Source organism: Chiloscyllium plagiosum, chromosome 4 (genome assembly GCF_004010195.1).
Source record: "Chiloscyllium plagiosum isolate BGI_BamShark_2017 chromosome 4, ASM401019v2, whole genome shotgun sequence".
Classification (NCBI taxonomy): domain Eukaryota; kingdom Metazoa; phylum Chordata; class Chondrichthyes; order Orectolobiformes; family Hemiscylliidae; genus Chiloscyllium; species Chiloscyllium plagiosum.
In genome coordinates this window covers 54,755,037-54,773,585 of record NC_057713.1, presented here as the reverse complement: position 1 = coordinate 54,773,585, position 18,549 = coordinate 54,755,037, and the positions used below count along the sequence as shown (strand labels likewise).

The 18,549-nt window shown below is 40.7% G+C and overlaps 1 protein-coding gene across 1 annotated transcript in view; it reads right to left on the bottom strand.

Annotated features, from left to right (window-relative positions):
• Window positions 1-18,250, bottom strand: part of trappc9 (trafficking protein particle complex subunit 9) — a 598,494-nt gene extending 580,244 nt beyond the window's left edge. Inside the window, exons 1-2 of the mRNA XM_043689331.1 lie at window positions 18,013-18,250; window positions 8,676-9,276 (exon numbers count right to left, since the gene is read on the bottom strand). Of these exons, the coding sequence (XP_043545266.1) occupies window positions 8,676-9,259 (584 nt within the window). The 5' untranslated portion in view covers window positions 9,260-9,276; window positions 18,013-18,250. The remainder of the gene's footprint in view (window positions 1-8,675; window positions 9,277-18,012) is intronic.
• Between the last annotated feature and the right edge of the window lie 299 nt (window positions 18,251-18,549).

The following is an 18,549-nucleotide window of genomic DNA, read 5'->3' as shown; positions in this document are numbered from 1 at the left end:
CTTTAGCACATGCAGTGAAGTATGTCTACTTTGGTAGGAACACAAAAGAGAAAAAAAAACAATATTATTCAATCAAGAGACACTAAAAATGCTGTAGTACAAAGGGATGTGGATATCTGTCACATGTTCAAACAGCACACTCTGCAAAGTTTGTGAGAAGGTTTGTAGCTCGGGTGCTCGTTGTTGTGGTTCTGTTCGCCAAGCTGGGAATTTGTCTTGCAAATGTTTCGTCCCCTGTCTAGGTGACATCCTCAGTGCTTGGGAGCCTCCTGTGAAGCGCTTCTGTGATCTTTCCTCCGACATTTGTAGTGGTTCAAATCTGCCGCTTCCGGTTGTCAGTTCCAGCTGTCAGTTGCAGTGGTCGGTATATTGTTTCTCTGGCTAGGGTTTTGTCGATAGGAGGTGAACAGTGCCGTTACATCGAATGAGACCATGGTTTCTTCCTTGTCTATGTGTATATTTCTGATGATGTCCAAGAATTCCTGTGTTGATTGTATAGAGTGTCTGGATCCGCTGATCAGGTGTTTCAGTTTCTGTTGTAGTTCTTTAGCCAGTTTGTGTGATGGTGTCCCTGGTAGTGATACTACCAGACCCACTCAGACCCGTGGCTAGGGTTTTGTTTGTTCACCTCTATTGACAAAACCCTAGCCAGAGAAACAATAGCCAACCTGCTGGACATACAGAGCAGACAACAGGACGGTGAACTTATCAACAAAGACGGCATACTCAAACTACTGGACCTGTGCCTCACAACACACTTCACATTCAACAACCAAATATATGAACAAATCAACGGCATACCCATGGGCTCACCCATCTCTGGACTCCTAGCAGAAGCGGTAATGCAAAGATTAGAACAAACAGTTTTACCGCAAATTCAACCCAAACTCTGGGTCAGATATGTGGATGACACCTTTGTAATCATTAAAAACACAGAAATAGAGAACACACACCGGATCATCAACGCCACATTCACAAGAATCCAATTCACTAGAGAGAGGAAGAAAAGGACAACCAACTCCCATTCCTAGACATGGTACAGAGAACACCTAAAAGGAGAATTCACCACAAAGGTATACAGGAAAGCTACACACACAGACCAAGTCCTAAACTACGAGAGCAACCACCCCAACACACAAAGAGGTTGCATCAAGACACTATTCAAAAGAGCCACAACACACTGCAGTACACCAGAACTGCAAAAAAAGAGGAAAAAGAACACCTATACAACGTATTCGCCAAAAACGGATACCCCCGCCTAAGGGAAAGACAACGGAACGAGGACACGCCACAACCCAAAGGCCTAGCCACACTACCATACATCAAGAGCATTTCCGAACTGACAGCCAGACTACTGCGACCACTAGGACTCATAACAGCACACAAACCAACAGCCACTCTCAGACAACTCACGAGAATGAAGGACTCGATACCCAGCATGAGCAAAACTAATGTAGTGTACAAAATCCCATGCAAGGACTGTACAAAACACTACATAGGACAAACAGGAAGACAGCTAACGATCCGCATTCATGAACAGACAGCTGGAACTGACAACCGGAAGCGGCAGATTCAAACCACTACAAATGGCGGTGGAAAGATCACACAAGTGCTTCACAGGAGGCTCCCATGCACTGAGGATGTCACCTAGACAGGGGACGAAACGTCTGCAACACAAATTCCCAGCTTGGCGAACAGAACCACAACAATACACTCTTGCTTGTACAGTTGTCAGTATTGCATGCAAGATGGCTTCCTGAACCAAGTGCACCTCATGATGGCACAGGTCGATTGACAAGAAGCCAGGAAGCACATTACAATGTGTTATTTCCATTCAACCATCCACTTTAATGAAAAAAATGGATGCACTATGATTTTCATTATCCTTTGAGTACAATTGCTCTCACGTTAGCAAAACTGTTTATTATTCTACTTTGTCCTTCTTTTGTCCATGTCTTTGCATGCACATGTGCAAGTCACTGGTCCTTCCCAATTTCAACATCTCCTCAGCTGACTCTGCTCATAGTGTCTGCTCACCAATCGACATATTTTGCACACCACAATCTCTTCTGAAACGTTTTAAGGTTATTAGTCCAAGCTTTTCACTGGATTGTGCTGAAATAAGAGGTTTCAGAGCAATGTCTAATATCTGGAATTTGAAATCTTAATTCCTTCTACAACATTGGACTCTCAGATTAACTTGCTCTATGGGCATGAGTATCAACTTCATCTTGGAGGTTTTCATTTTTGAACTGCTAGCTGATATAATTTGACAAGTCTGTGAAGCTCAAATGTAGTGGAAAGCATGATTGTCTACATGGCACTTGATGTACTCACTTTGCAGTGTTCATGACAATTAGGGTGAGGTTAGAGGGGGTGTTGGTAATGGTGGTAGTATTGTGGTAACGTTACAGGATGAGTAATCCAGAGGTGAAATTTTGACACTTTTAAAGAGAATACAAGTTCAAACCCACCACTAAAGATGATATTTCTGAGAAATCATCCAGTGAAAACACATTGATACAAGTCAGAAATAAGAAGCGAAAGATCACCTTGATAGGATTGTATTCTAGGTCCCCCTAATAGTAAGAGGGGGATTAAGAAACAAATATGCAGGGACTTCAGATATATGTAAGCATAATAAGGTGGTAATAATAGGGGGTTTTAATTTTCCAAATATTGACCGGGACCACCATAGTGTTATAGATTTGGATGCTGAAGAATTTGTCAAATGTGTTGAAGAGAATTTTCTTTATCAATGTGAATGCTCCTACTAGAGATGGAGCAAAACTTGACCTTTAGGACAATAAGGCAGAGCAGGTGACTGAAGTGAAAGTGGGGGAACACAGTCTACTGATCATAATTCTATTAGTTTCAAAATGGTTATGGAAAAGGATAAGCCTTCCATAACAGTTAAAGCTTTTAATTGGAGTAAGGCAAATTTTAGTGTTATGAGACAAGAACTTTCAAAAGTTATTTTGAGTAGAGTGCTTGCAGATAAAAGGGCATCTGACAAATGGGAGGTTTTCAAGAGTGTGATGACAAGACTTCAGAGTCATTATGTTCCTATTAGAGTGAAGAGGAAGGCTGCTAAGATTAAAGGAACAACAAACAAATAAAGGTTTTTGAGATTCTAGTCAAGAAAGATTGATGAGGGCAGAGCAATAGATGTTGTTTACTTGAACATTACTGAAGCCTTTGACGAAGTTCTGCATGGTAGCCGAATTAGTAAAGTTAGGTCACATAGAATTCAGGGTGAACTTGCCAATTGGATACATAAGGGTGGCATGATGGGTCAGTGATTAGCACTGCTGCCTCACAGCACCAGGGTCCAAGGTCCGATTCCAGCCCTGGGTGACTGTGTGTGGAGTTAGCACATTCTCCCCATGTCTGCGTGGGTTTCCTCAGGGTGCTCCGGTTTCCTCCCACAGTCCAAAGATGTAGGGGTCAGGTGAATTGGCATGCTAAATTGCCCATAGTCAGAGGGAAACGGGTCTGGGTGGGTTACTCTTCGGAGGATCGGTGTGAACTTGTTGGGCCGAAGGGCCTGTTTTCACGCTGTAGGGAATCTAATCTAATCTAAGTGGTTTAACAGCAGGAGACAATGTGGTGGTGGAAGATTGCTTTTCGGAATGGAGGCTTGTCATCAGTGGTGTTCCACAGAGATCAGTTCCGAGTCCTCTTTCGTTTGTCATTTATATAAATGATTTGGATGAGAATATAGAAGGCATTAGTAAGTTTGTGGACAACATCAAAATTGGTGGCATAGAAAATTTTCTTCGCTGCCTACTAAGATTACAAAAGGATCTTGATAAAATGGGTCAGTGGGCTGAAAAATGGCAGATGGAGTTCAACCTGGATAAATGCGAGGTATTGCATTTTGGTACAACAAACAAGAGTAGGGCTTATACAATTAATGGTAGGGCCTTTAATAGTGGTGGGGAACAGATGGACCTAGTCGTTCAGGCACATAATTCTTTCAAGTTTGTGTCATATATAGACAAGATGATGAGTATAGGAGTCAAAAAGTCTAGCACTGGAAAAGTACAGCATCCGAGGAGAAGGAGAATCAAAGTTTCAGGCACAAGCCCTTTGTCGGGAAAATAATGTTGAGGTTGTACACGACATTGGTGAGGCCTTTACTGGAATACTGGTGTCCAGCTCTGCTCATCAAGTAATAGAAAGGATACAAATAAGGTGGTGAGGGTCCAGAAGAGATTTACCAGGATGTTGCCAGGTATGGAGAGTTTGCGTTATGAAGAAAGGCTGGACAGGCTTGGACTTTTCTCACTGGAGTATTAAGAGATAACCTTATAGAAGTTTATAAAATAATGAGAGATATAGTTGGGGTTAATGGCAGTTGTCTTTTCCCTAGGATAGTGGATTTCAAAACCATATTTTAAGCGGAGAGGAGTGAGACTTAAGAGACATGAGGTCAAATTTTTTTATACGGTGTTTGGTTCACATGTGGAATGAACTTCCTGTGGAATGGATGTCGGTACAATCACAACGTTTAAGAAACATTTGGATAGGGACATGAAGAGCAAAGGTTTGGAGGGATATGGGTCAGAAGCAGGCAGATGGGACTATAGTTCGGGATTATGTTCAGCATGGACTGGTTGAACCAAAGGGTCTGTTTCTATGTTCAATGAATCGGAGACTGTATGGCAGCAGTTGGTGGAAATACAGTTCAGTTTGTAAACCTGAAATAAAGTAGTTTCTTTATTGCAGATTATGAAAGTACCATCAATCGTTGCAAAATAAAACTCATCTGGCTCATTAATGCTTTTTAGGGAAGGAAAGCTGTTATCCTAAATGTGACTCCAGAACTACACAATATGTCCTGAGATGCCCCCAACAAGCCACTCAACTTAAGGATAACTAGAAATAAGCATCTAACACTAGCCTTCCAAGCGATGCCCATATTCCATGAAAGAAGGGGAAAAAAATTCTAAACCACAACCTTCTTTTCCTTTCAACATGACATGGCCAATCTGCTTGAAGGTGTAGACTGAATTACCTAAAAGGTTCATCCAATATATCTATAATACTCACACTTGATTTATTAATATGCTTGTCCAACTTCTCTTTGCAGTTACCTCTATAGTCTTCATTGGCTTGTTTGTCTTCTTTCCAACAAAAGATGTTCATGCAAAGCAGTTTAGTGTCTTGCAGGTAAAACATTGTGTACCCCTGCAGGACATACATTTTTATTTTGTGTGATAACCACTGCAATTTTTACAAATTGTCCTTCAACCTTGATCATTATCCTTCTCTTGTTTTTCTCCAAGAGGAAAGTAGTCAAGACATTTTAAGTGCAACAATGTCATGGCAGGTCTGAGCTACTCCCCTACATTGATGAACAGGTGAGTTTGTTAAATTACAAATTCAGACTGCCCGCAAATCATACAATCCCTGTGGAAGCAGGCCATTGTGTCCACATCAACTCACTGAAGATCAACTCACCCCTTACCCTATCCCTGTTACCCTGCAGTTCCCATAGCATATCCACCTAACCAGCACAACCCTGGACATTATGGGCAATTTAGCATGGCCTATCCACCTAACCTGTACATCTTTGGACTGTGGGAGGCAACCGGAGCACCCAGAGGAAGGTCCACAGGCAGAATGTGCAAATGCCATACAGTCACTTGAGGGTGGAATCAAATCTGGGTCCTTGATTGGGAAGAAACAGTGCTAACCACTGAGCCACCATGCAACTTACAATCAGAATCTTTCTCCTTCGCAGTTGTGCTATAATGGCAGCATTATCTTAGGCTTACATGATCCTATTTTCGATGAAATCATTGTTCAGGTACTCGAATTCACATCAATAGCAGCTTGCAGCATACTATGCTCTTCATACCTCGATCTCAGACTGAATTTGTAACATCCAGAAGTTATGTGTACTTGGGTTCAAAGTATGCCTTGAAAAAAGCTTTTCAAAGTTTCTGCGGTATTTCTGTTCCTCAGAGACATTTAGGGTGGAATACACTTTGTAACAGTTTCTCCCCACAGTGATAAAATAGTGCTGATTTGAGCTGTTCTGACTTTTTAAATTTTAGTTGATCACAAATTCATTGTTTTTCCACTCAACAGCAAAATAGAGTTCCATCTCATATAGGCTTTTGTGTCAATCAGAACCAGAAAAAAACATTTACAGCCATAGTGTGGCTCAGTCTACATTGGAAATGCACCTTTGTTTACTTCTCCTTTTCAATGACATTCCCCTCAGATCCAAACCGCCAACTCAACATCGCTCTCTTGAACTGTCCTTCCTATCCATCTTCCTTTCCACCAATCCATTCCACACCTCTCCCCCACCTGCATTTACCTATTGTCTTCCCAGCTACCTTCCCCATACCCCATTTTATTTAAATCGCTCAAACCCCCTCCCCTATCCACATTCCTGAAGAACGGCTTATGTCCAAAACATCAACTCTCCCGTTCCTCAGATGCTGCTTGACCTAATGTGCTTTTCCAGCACCACACTTCTCAACTCAGCCTGAATATTGTCCAAATCTTGCTGTACTTGGACGCAGACTGCTTCAGCACTGGAGGCTTCCCAAATTGTGGTGAACACAATACAATCAGTAAACATCCTCACTCTGACTTTATGATGGAGGGAAGATAGTTAGTGAGGTCAGTGAAGATGGTTGGGCCTAGTTCAGGCCTTGAGGAACTCTGACACTTACATCCTGTCTGAGATGATTGACCTTGAATAACGAATAATGTCTCACTTCCGGTTGTTCAGGATCCCTGATGCTATATGTAGTCAAATGCTGCTTTAATGTCAAGAGCCATCACTCTCATCTCAACCCTGGAATTGTCTGTGGTTGGACCAAGACAGTAATAAAGGTCAGAAACCAAGTGGATGTGGTGGAACTCAAACTAAGTGTCAATGAGCAGGTTATTTTTTTGCAAGTGCCGTTATATAATACTGTTGACAACCCCTTCCATAACCTTCTGAATAAGAGAGTGTACAATACAGTGGTGGTAAGTGGCCAGTTCGGATTTGTCCTAGTTTTTACACACAGGACATACTTGCACAATTTGCCAAATTGTCGGGGAGATGACAGTGTCATAGATGTAAGTGAACAGTTTGGCATGGAACAGGTCATCCTGGAGCACAAGTCTTCAGCACCATTGCCAGAACATGGGTACAAGGCACTGCAAATTGCAATCTACAATTTTGTGCCCTTACATAGCAGGGTGTACATGCATTGAAAGCAAAAAGGACCACTAGGCTGATCCTTGGGATGATGAGGTCGTCTGATAAAAGAAAAGGTTGAGCAAAGGACTTCAGAAAATCGAGAGGTGATAATATTTAACCATTTGAAAGATCCTGAGGGAATTGAATCAGGAAGGCATTTAGGGAAATTCCCCCTTGCAAGGGAGTTTAGAGCTACTGGACAGTTTTTTTAAAAAAGCAGTCGCCTAGTGAGATGAGGAATTCCTTCTTTTGGAGGATGGACAGATTTGGAATTCTTTTCAAGTGAGCAGGAGAGATTGGATCATTGAATATATTCAAAGTGAAGTTAGACAGTCCTTGGAAAAATCAAACAAGGGTTTATGGGAAAGGCAGGCAGAAAAGTAAAGCTTAGGCTGCCATCACGTCAGTCACAATCCTACTGTGGCAGAACAGGCTTAATGTATCAAACTACCTCCCTCTGCCACTATTTCTTCTGCGAATTTGGGGGTATGCACAAAATTAAAACAATGATAAAAAATAATGAAATTTGCCAATGCACACTCAATACCCAACCCCAAGGATATACAGTATCCAGCATGGGTTACTGGTCTGAAGACCAAGTGATTCAAGTAGTTATGTACTCTTAATGAATCGCTTTATGCGTAGACATTGTTCCCCTTTAAACAAACTCAGAACAAAACAATCCACTTGTCATTCCCCACCAGTGAACTTCTCCTCATCTATCTTGTATGGAAGGAAGGCAACCTAACAGCAAAAAAAAATTGAGTTGTTACTTCTTTTTGGATTCCAAACATAGCTGAATTCATTCAAGTTTGAGAGAATGAACACTACAATGCAGCTTCACCGCTTTGCTCCTACAAAAATGATCAAAGTATATTTGATTATGCAAGCTGCAGCATTTGTTTGCAAGGAAAAGTAATAATAACTTCAGAAATGCAAAGCAATTTGTAACAAAGGCATAACTGTCAAAATAACCATCTTGCACTCTTGGACTAAGAGGGAAACAGAAAATCCCCTTTTCAGAATAGCAGCTAGCAATAAATTCTCAGCTACACTGTCATTGGACATTACTATTGTTCAAGTATTGGATATCAAGATTTAGATCTTAGCTGAAATTCGCTAATAAATCAAAACAATTCTGGACATTTCAAAGTTTAATCTTCAAGAGATTTAAAGATAGCATGTCAATCACAAGATCTGGAGAGTAGTATCTCTCATGACATGCACTGACATGTTCAAAATCTTTTGAAGTATACAAATTACTTCATTGTATTCCACATTTAGCAGGTAAGTCACAGTAATACAGCATATAAACTTCTCTTTTTATGAGCCAGATTGTTCAGATTGTGCAACTAAGACATTCCACGGATTCCTTTGCTTGTCCATAAACAAAAACATTCAAGATGGTCCTGTAAACCATACTGTAGAGCTTGGCAATCTATTAAATAATATGATCGCTCACCTGCTGTCTGTATCTAGGCCTACAAAATCTTTCTTTTCAAATGGCACACACAGTAATTGAATTTTGTCTCCTGATTTATCCGTTGCTCTGTCAAGACGTTTGGATTCTAAAACAATGAACAATGATTCGATAAAGTCTTCCACTTTCTTCTGTATGGTTTCACATTCATCATAACTAGAATAAAATGCAACATCAGTGCGAGGTTGCTCAGCAATTTCCCCCTGCAGTCCAAAGACAAATAACCGCGAATCATACAGTGTAGAACCATAAATTTCTTTCTGCAGATGAAATTTCTCCGATGTCTGTGGCCAATCCTTTGCACTGCAACACTGTGTGATAGCTATTAACCCTACAACCTTCCGATGAGTCTGAAAGTCTCCCCATTCATTATTTTCAGGTGGATAATGGTGTCTGTAACGAATATATAGAATGCGTTGTGAATCTCGAAGATTAATCTGATTGGCAGCAGCAATTATTTTGTAAATCTTGAAGAATTGTTCTTCTGGTACAATTCCCACAGGTTGAACAATGACCAAAAGACTCTGGTGGTCCTCAGCACACTGCATATAGTCAGGGACACTCATTCTCCATCAAATGAAATCTGATTTATGAGAAAAAGAAATGCAACAAATTACACATACAATGTTAGTAAAATTATTTGTGCAATGGTTGACTATAAACAAAGTGAAACAAAAATAAGTTGCTGGATAAGCTCAGCAAGTATCTGGGGAGAGGAATCAGAGTTAAACATTTCAGGTTGAGTGACTCTTCCTCAGAACTTGACCTGAAACGTTAACTCCGATGCTGCTAGACCTGCTGAGCTTATCCAGTAATTTCTGTTTTGTTTCGGATTTAAAGCATCTGCAGTTATTTTGCATTTCACAATTAAAGTGAACTGTTTAAATGAACTATATGAGAACACAAGATCAAATAAATACTGCCCTATTAGAAGGAATTAAAATAAGTAAAGTTCAAATTTTACAAACTCTGCACACACAAAATGAAATAAAATTAGAAGGCAACTATTTATCAAAACCATAATAATCAATTGTTACTTATGCAAAAATTAAATTCAATGCATACTTTCAAAGTTTATGGCATTATTTGAAATGTTTACATGAAACATTAACAATACCATCTTCATAACATTCTCATGGACGTCATGGCTTCAAGCATTTCTCATGTGTCTACTATTTTTAAAGACTACAATTCGTCTCAACCTCAATAGTAAACATATTGTCAGTCTTCAATCACGTAAACACCTCACTTGAAGGATTCTAAATTCTTTTATTACTTGAGCACCCTAACCCAATTCAGCAGGTTGTGGATTCAAGTACCACTTCAAAGATTTAAATTAATCAATCCAGTCTTTCACTTCAATGCAGTATTCAAATATGTTACACAGAGATATCAACTTTCAGGTGCAACACAGAAAATGTAATCCCAACTATCCGTCCAGATAGTCATCACAAAACCTGCCTTCCTTCCATTCACTCTGTCTACACTTCCCACTGCCTCGGGAAAGTAGTCAAAGTTCCCTCCTACCTCAGTTTTACTCTCCTCCATCAGGCAACTGATAGAAAAATTTGAAAAGATGTACCAACAGATTCAAGAACAACTTCCCCACTGTCAACAGACTTATGAACGGACTTCTCATGTATTAGAGATGATCTTTCTCTGCACCACTTCTGCAGCTAGGAGAAAATGATGAAGGGCTTATGCCCGAAATGTCAATTCTCCTGCTCCTCGGATGCTGCCTGACATAAAGTGCTTTTCCAGCATCACACACTCAACCACTTCTGCAACTGTAACACTATATTCTGTTCTATTACTCTGATTTACTTATCCTCTTGTGTTAGCAGTGGACACAGCCGAGATTCTAAATGTGCATTTTGCATTCATCCGCAGTATAAAAACAGAAAAAATTGTAGGAAAATTCAAAAGATATTGTTTTTCTTTTTATATAGAGGAAGCATGTGAAACATTGGCTGTACTTAAACTAGCTCACAGATCTGGACAGGATACATCCTTGTTTACGGAGTCAAGTTAAGGATGGAAATTGTGGAGGCCCTGACCACAAATCCTCTTTAGATTTTTGGTTGCAAAGAATTGAAAGATTGCACAAGTTAGTTATGGCACAAATCCAGCAACTACAGACCAGACTCACATCAGTGCTGGAGGCACTTTTTACAGCAATAACCCAAATCAAAATAAATGGCACGTGGAAAAATCAGATAATAAATAAAAGCCAAGGCAGATGATTTGTTAAAATACAAAATGTTTGACAAATGATCAAATTTTTCATGAAGTAATTGAAAACTGGCGAGCGTTTTCTGATTGATGTCTGAACATCGGCCTTCAAAAGGTTGTTTTGATAAAGGCTTGTTAGTAATATTGAAGCTTGTGGGATTGAAGAGGGAATGGCTGCAAAATTGACTAAGGGACAAGGAGTAGTGTCTAACAGTTGTTCTTCTGATGAGAAGAAGCATACAGTGCTGTCACTCTGGGAATCAGTGTTGCGTTACAATCTGTTTTCAACTATATTAAAGACCTGAACTTGGGGATATGCAAAAATAAAAAGATGACAAAATTTGGAAAAAACAAGAAACTGAGAAAGGATATGGGCAGACTGACAAAATGTACAGAACAACAGCAGCTGAAAGTTCAAGCGGTTAAGTATCAAGCAATTTTTTTTTAGGAACAAAAAGGAAATTCAATATTCAATATAAAATGGTAAAATATCAAAGGAAGCACAGTAACACAAATATTTAAACTGTCAGGGTAAGTGAATAAGGTTGTTCAAAAAGCAAACAGGATTGGTGGTTTTATGAATAAGACTGGCAGAAAAAGGATAAATAGATCTTGTACCATTCAATCCGACTCAGATTTTGGCTTCAACTCCATTTCCCCACCCGTGTGCCAAATCCCTCAATTCCTGGGTGGCTTAAACATTATAGGTCTGATTTTCCATGACTGCAGAGGTGGCAAATAGATTGCCATTTGGCTTTATTTTACTATTAAGGAAGACCTCAATTGCAATTGCGTCCTCCTGCTGCAGGATCATTAGGGAAAGGAAAATCATGCTTTCTCCACAGCAGCAATTTCCTCATTCTGTGATTTTAATCATTCAGGAACTCAGACAACCACTATAAAAGGTAAAGCAAGTTAAGTGCCTGTGGGTAATGAAGTGTTCAAGGTTATCAGGTTCCCGAAAAGGTCTTCCAGAGGGAGGTTATAAGAATCAGTTATAAGAAAGGTGGGGTGGTGAAGGTGGGTAGGGAAATTGACAACGTTTGATTCCTCAGGTTTCTAAGACACATCTCGGCTGATACTACCCACCCTGTGGCTGAATATTAACTCCCCCTCCCACTCTGCCAAGGACACGCATGTCCTGGGCCCCCTCCATCACCAAACCCTAACCATCTGACGCCTGGAGGAAGAACACTGCATCTTTCGCCTTGGGACCCTCCAACCCAAGGTGGCTCACTGCTGCCTCACAGCACCAGGGTCCTGGGTTCAATTCCAGCCTCCGGCAACAGTCTGTGTGGAGTTTGCACATTCTCCCCACGTCTGTGTGTGTTTCCTTCAGGTGCTCCGGTTTCCTCCCACAGTCCAAAGATGTGCAGGTCAGGTGAATTGGCCATGCTAAATTGCCCATAGTGTTAGGTGGGAAATGGGTCTGGGTGGGTTACTCTTCGGAGGGTCAGTGTGGACTGGTTGGGCCAAAGGGACTGTTTCCACATTGTACAGAATCTAATCTAATCTAATCTAATACCACACGGCATCAATGTGGACTTCACCAGTTTCCTCATTTCCCCTCCCGCACGTTTATCCCAGTTCTAACCTTCCAACTCAGCACCTCCCTCACGACTTGTCCATCTTCCTTCCCACCTATCTGCTTCACCCTCCTCTACGACAGCAAAGAGATGGAAATGAAAATCAGTGGCGCATAAGATTAGAATGAATTTCAATACATCCTTAAGTATATCAAGGGGAAGAGAATAACTGGGGAAAGAGCCCATTAGGGACTCAAAGGCAAAGGTGTATTGAACTGGAGAACAACAGTTGGGTGTTAAACAATTCGTTAGGAGGATTGGTAGAGAATTCAGGTAGAGGAGCTGAAGTTCTCAAGCAAATTGACATTCAAAGTGAGGAACTACGGAATGTTGGTAGACTTAGAAGACAGACAAATCTCCAGGTCTGGAAGAGTTGTATACCAAGCTACTTTGAGAGGTGAAGGAGAAAGTTATAGGGTATATAACACAAGTGTTTAAATCATCTCTGGCCAGAGGACTGGAGGACAGCTCACATGGTTCTATATCTCAAAGGTTGGTCGAGCTAAACCAGAGAAGTCTTACATCAGTGGTAGAGAAACTATTGGAGAAAATTCTGAAGGAGAGAATTAAATCTCCATTTGGAGATACCACGTTTGATCAAGGATAGTCAGCATCACTTTGTCAGACGAAGGTTACACCTAACAAATTTGATGGAATTTTTCCAAGGAGTTGATCAGGCGTGTAGTCAAAGTGGTTTATGTGAATTTTAACACAGCCTTTAACAACGTTCACTTGAGAGACTGAGCAAGAAGATAAAAGCACTGGATCAAAATTGGCTTCACAGTGGGACAAGGCTTTTTGAGACTGGATGCTAGAGTCCATTGGCATATCACATGAGACTAAAACAGAGGGATCTTGATGTGCTTGTCCTCAGATCCCTGAAGGCAGCAAGACAAGTTAGTCACGTGGTTCAGGCAGTATTCCAGACACAAACTTTTATCAGTTGTGCCATACGTTATAAGAGCAGAGAGATTATGTTGGAGTTGTACAAAACTTTGATTAGGTTACTGTGGTCAGGTGACCAGCAGAAATGCTGATAAGGTTGGTCAAGAGCTACAATTAAGCTTGCTGGGAATTTTGGTTAAACCCTAGTCTAAACTGACCTCAGTTAAAACTGCAGACAAGACATATGACCTGCAGTTTCCTGTGTTGATCAAATAAAGCAAGTATCATAGCGCTGTTTACAACTTGGTGGAAGCGTTTGGAAGTTGTTTACCATTAAGTTCCATTGACTGGGATGGAACAATGTAATCAGGACTCCATTAATTCATTGGCCAGGTGCCAGAGAACTTTCTGGAAATAGAGCATAGCAGGTCAGGCAGCTTCCGAGAAAGGGCTTATGCCCGAAACGTCGATTCTTCTGCTCCTCGGATGCTGCCTGACCTGCTGTGCTTTTCCAGCACTACACTCTCAACTCTGATCTCCAGCACCTGCCATCCTCACTTTCTCCTGGAAACACAGCATGTTTGTAATAAAAATCAGAACAAAGGATTTTCTCAGGAAAAGCTTTGAAGCCAACATTTGTGAAGCACATGCCCTGAAATCACCTTCAGATCAGGCAAAAAACAAACCATGTGGCGAGACCAACATAGAAAACAAAGTTGGCCACTTCACTTAAATCAGGGTAATATTTGATTCAATCCAAACTTAGAGTAGAAGTTAGAGTTAAGGTTAAATGTGAACTGGCTAAGGTAAAGTGAAGCTCAATTAAGTGAGTTAAAGCTAGGTAAGTGACATGAAGTAGTAATTATTGCAACCCATGTAAATTTTATATTGAGTATTATACTTAAATAATTAAGTTAAAAAGTCTTTTTAATTAAATTCTGAGTCAGTTCCCTGCCTTTGTCTGTCACACAAGGGAAGAATACGTGGGTTAAGGTTTGAGTACTCCTTTTCAAGCAACACTACAGTTGGAGTACGATGAGCAGTCTTGTCATCTTGCTGTTGAAAGGATGTGATTGCACTGGAGGGGTGCAGAGGATGTTTCCTGGGATGGACTATTTTAGCTGTGAAAAAAGTATGAATACGCCTGAGTTGTTTTATTTACAGAGGAGGTTGAAATGGACCCAATTGAGGCATTTAAGATTATAAAGGACACAGATAGAATGGATAGGAAGTAGCTACTTCCCCTCAACTTTAAAATTATGTCCTTTTCAACTAAGGACAGGAGATTGAGGGGTTTTGAGGAAAAAGGTTTTCACCTAGAGGGTGATGGGAATCTGGAAAGGCAGTTGAGGCAGGAAACGTCATATGGATGAACACTTGAAAAGGTTATATCGTTCAAGGCATTGGGCCAAGTGCCAGAGAGTGGGACTCAAATAGGTTGGCAGAGATTCAATGGGCTTCTCCTCTGCTTTATGAACTAGTGGCTTGTAACTATGGATCTATAAAGTCAGTGGAAATAGCAAACTGAGTCTATTTATTTTCCAAAAATATGCCCTGCACTTGAAAACTCATTGATACCTTAAGCAACCTCAGCACAAAAACTATTTTTCGGCTTTTAAACTCAAAGGAAGAACTTTAATTTATTTAGCAAATGATCAATTCCCCAGGCTATTCCAACCTCATAACCAATTAATTATTTCAGACAGCCGTCACTGATGTGATGTAGGAAGGCCTACAAACAGCAATGTGATAATGATAAAAAATTGAGCTAAATTATTGGCCTGCATTGTAGGAAAATGTCATATTGTATTAGTAAGCTAAGGCTAGTGCTGATTTTAAGTATTCACACTCAGAGTGGGCAGCCCCTGATGCCTGCTCCACCATTTTATAACATCATGGCTCTTCTGCTTGGTCAACAATCCCAACTGTGCTGATAATTTTACACTCTTCTACTCATGAATAACCTGACCATTACAGTTAAACTCAATTTAGGAAAACACCATTGATTAAAATAAGCATATGACATGATCAAACCAAAGTGAAGGACTCAAAGACAGCAGCAAAGTTCAAAATAATGTAATTTCCTGGATTTAGATACTTGCTCGTGAGATTGGGGAACGATTGGCTGAACATGCACTTAATCCTAGTTATAGAGTTAGAGTCATACAGCATAGAAACAAACCCAACTGGTCCACGCTGACCAGACATCCCAATCTGACCTCACCCCTTTTGCCAGCAGTCAGCCCATATCCCTCTAAATCCTCCCTATCATGTACCCATCTAAAAGCCTATTAAATGCTGTAATTGTATTCACCTTCTCCAGTTCCCTCAGGCAACTCATTCCATATATGCACCATCCTGTGTGAAAAAGTTACCTCTTAGATGCTTAAATCGTTTCCCCTCTCACCTTAAATCTATGCCCTCTAATTTTCGACTCCCCCATCCTCAGAAAAAGACCTTGACTATACATCTTATCCATGCTCCTCATGATTTTATAAGCCTCTTTAAAAGGTCACCCCTCAGCCTCCAACACTTCAAGGGAAAAAAGCTCCATCCTATTCATTCTCTCTCACTCAAGCAGTCAAGAAAAGATATTTCCAAGCTGCCTTCTGGACGTATTGGAATCCATTTTACATAGGTACACCCACAATAGTGTTAGGGAGAGTGAGCCAGAATTTTGACCCTGTGACTCTGAAAGAATAGCAACATATTTCCAAGTCAGGATGGTGTGTGGCTTGGAGGGGAACCTCCCGGTTGTGACACACTTATTTACATGTTGTCCTTCCCAATCCAGATGAAAGTGGTTGTGAGTTGCAAAGGTGCTGTTCCAAGAACCTTGGTGAATTTCTGCAATGCATCGTGCAGATGGCACACACTGCTGTTAATGAACGTCATCAGTGGGCAAAATGGAGGTTTGTGAATGCAGTGACAATCAACCTAGTTTCTTGTCCTGAATGGTATCAGGCTCGAGTGTTGTTAGAACTGTATCATCCTGGCGAGTGGAGAATATTCCATTACACTCATGACTTGCACCTTGCAGATGGATAGGTTAGGCAAGTCAGGAGGTGAGTTACACATTGCAGCACTTCGAACCTCTGATCTGCTGTTGTAGCCACTGTATTTACATGGCTAGTCCAGTTCAGCTCTTAGTCAAATGGCAATGCCTAGTGTTGATAGTGGAGAATAAGACAAAGAAAGGTTATAATTAAGAATCAAATTGACTTGACGCTTGTCGTTCACTTCTCTCAGTCTGAATTGCACGGTCCAGCAAGAAAATAAAAAAAAACTTAAAATTCTCCTGACCTCTTCACCACCACTGAACCAGAGGTCAGATTGCACCCTGTCCATCAGCTGTGTGCAGCATCCAATGAACAAGTTAGGTAACAGAAAATAACCATACATTCAAGCATACTAGTTTTCAAAGAAATTTCTAAACAGTAAGCAACAACCAGAATTAAGACAAGTGGAAAGAGAAACTTGAATCCAATACAACTCTTCTTTGGAACTCTATTCTGAACAAGTCAGATCACATTCAAAACATAACTCTCTCTCTCTCTCTCTCTCTCTAAACGTGTAGCTCGATTTGAATTTTTCCAGCAATTAATTTTTATTTGAGATCACCAGTATTTGCAATGCATAGCATTTATAATGAAGAATTAAATAAAATTAGCACGTTAAAATTCAATTACTTCTACTATAACAAAATTCATTGACTACAGTAAAAGCAAAATTAACATCTCATATCTACTCCTGAAACAAATTTAAGGCTCAGAAAATCTGTCCAAACTCTCAAGTCAAGTTTTACTTCATTTTTAGCTCAGGCTTCTAAACTGTTTACTAAACGCGTAAACTTCAATATTTTGAAATGCCATTCACCTCAGAACCTTGATTCAAGGTACTTAAATTTCTTTGCGTGACTATTCATTTCCTTCCCCCGGCTGATATTATGTCAACGGATTCCAGCACTCAAAAGAGTTAGGTTTATTGGCATATTACATTATTTTCAAAACGTCGAATAAACGTTCCAACTAAGCATGCAGTATTTTGTGCAGCCAAACAATATTCCAGTTGAGCCCATCACTTAACCCTCTCGGATTTTGAAGTGCACTAATGCTTTTTTTAAAAAAAAACATGCAGTCTGAGCAGCATAAATGCTGATTTCAGCCATGTATTCTGAAAGAATCTAATGTGCTTGCCTGATAAACAAAATGCATTCTATATACATGTCTGGTTCTTCAGATTCAGCTAAATGAAAGACCAGGAAAGGCCTAAGCTCCGGGAAAAGGCATCATTTCTATGCAATCCAATCGCCGCCTAGACTCAACCAATCGACACCAGGCAGTCACTTTCTTATGTCACAACAGGTAACATTTTTGGTTTGGCAAGTTAAATACAATTAACTCGGGGCTTCAGGACATCACCAAGAGCAACCATCCATCTAAGAACTATACACCTCCATCCATTCGTCAATGTTGACACACACACACAGCTTGACTTCAGCTCAAGGGGCTCGATAACAAAAAATAATTCAGATGGGCCACATTAACGTGAAATGAAAAAAAATACTCTTTTTCAAACAGAATGCCTCCATTTGTAATAGATCACACACACCTTACCTCTCTCACAGCTGAGCGAAATCTATAAGAAATGAGCAACCACCCCCACTGCTGTCAGAAGTTTGCCGGGGCTGTAAGCAGGCGCGCTACCGGCCGAGTCAGGAAGTCGTTGTCCCTTACTGTTTGTAATTGGCCAGAAGGCTCATGCCATCACACTCGGACTCGGACTCGGCCGGCTCATGCTCGATTTGGTCACGCGCATACCTGTCACTCAAGATCGGGGATGCGCATGGTGGCATAGGTCAGCCTCGCGCTCTGAGTGACGGTTAGTCTTTTCCCCGCCCCCTTACGTTTGACTTCAATCAGCAATAGCGTCATCGGCGTTCTGTTGTCTCCAACATCCGCCTGGGGATTGACAGATATCCTCGTCAGTATGGTGCAGTTGGATTTTTGTACTCGGTAAAGGAACTCCTGTTCAGAGGATGCTAATTTCACTAGTTTCACCCTGCAAAGAATGCATGAGATATGTTTTCTTTGCGACATAATCAGTGACTTTCAATTACCCTGGAATTGCCCGCCGTTGTGTTGAATCCTTTC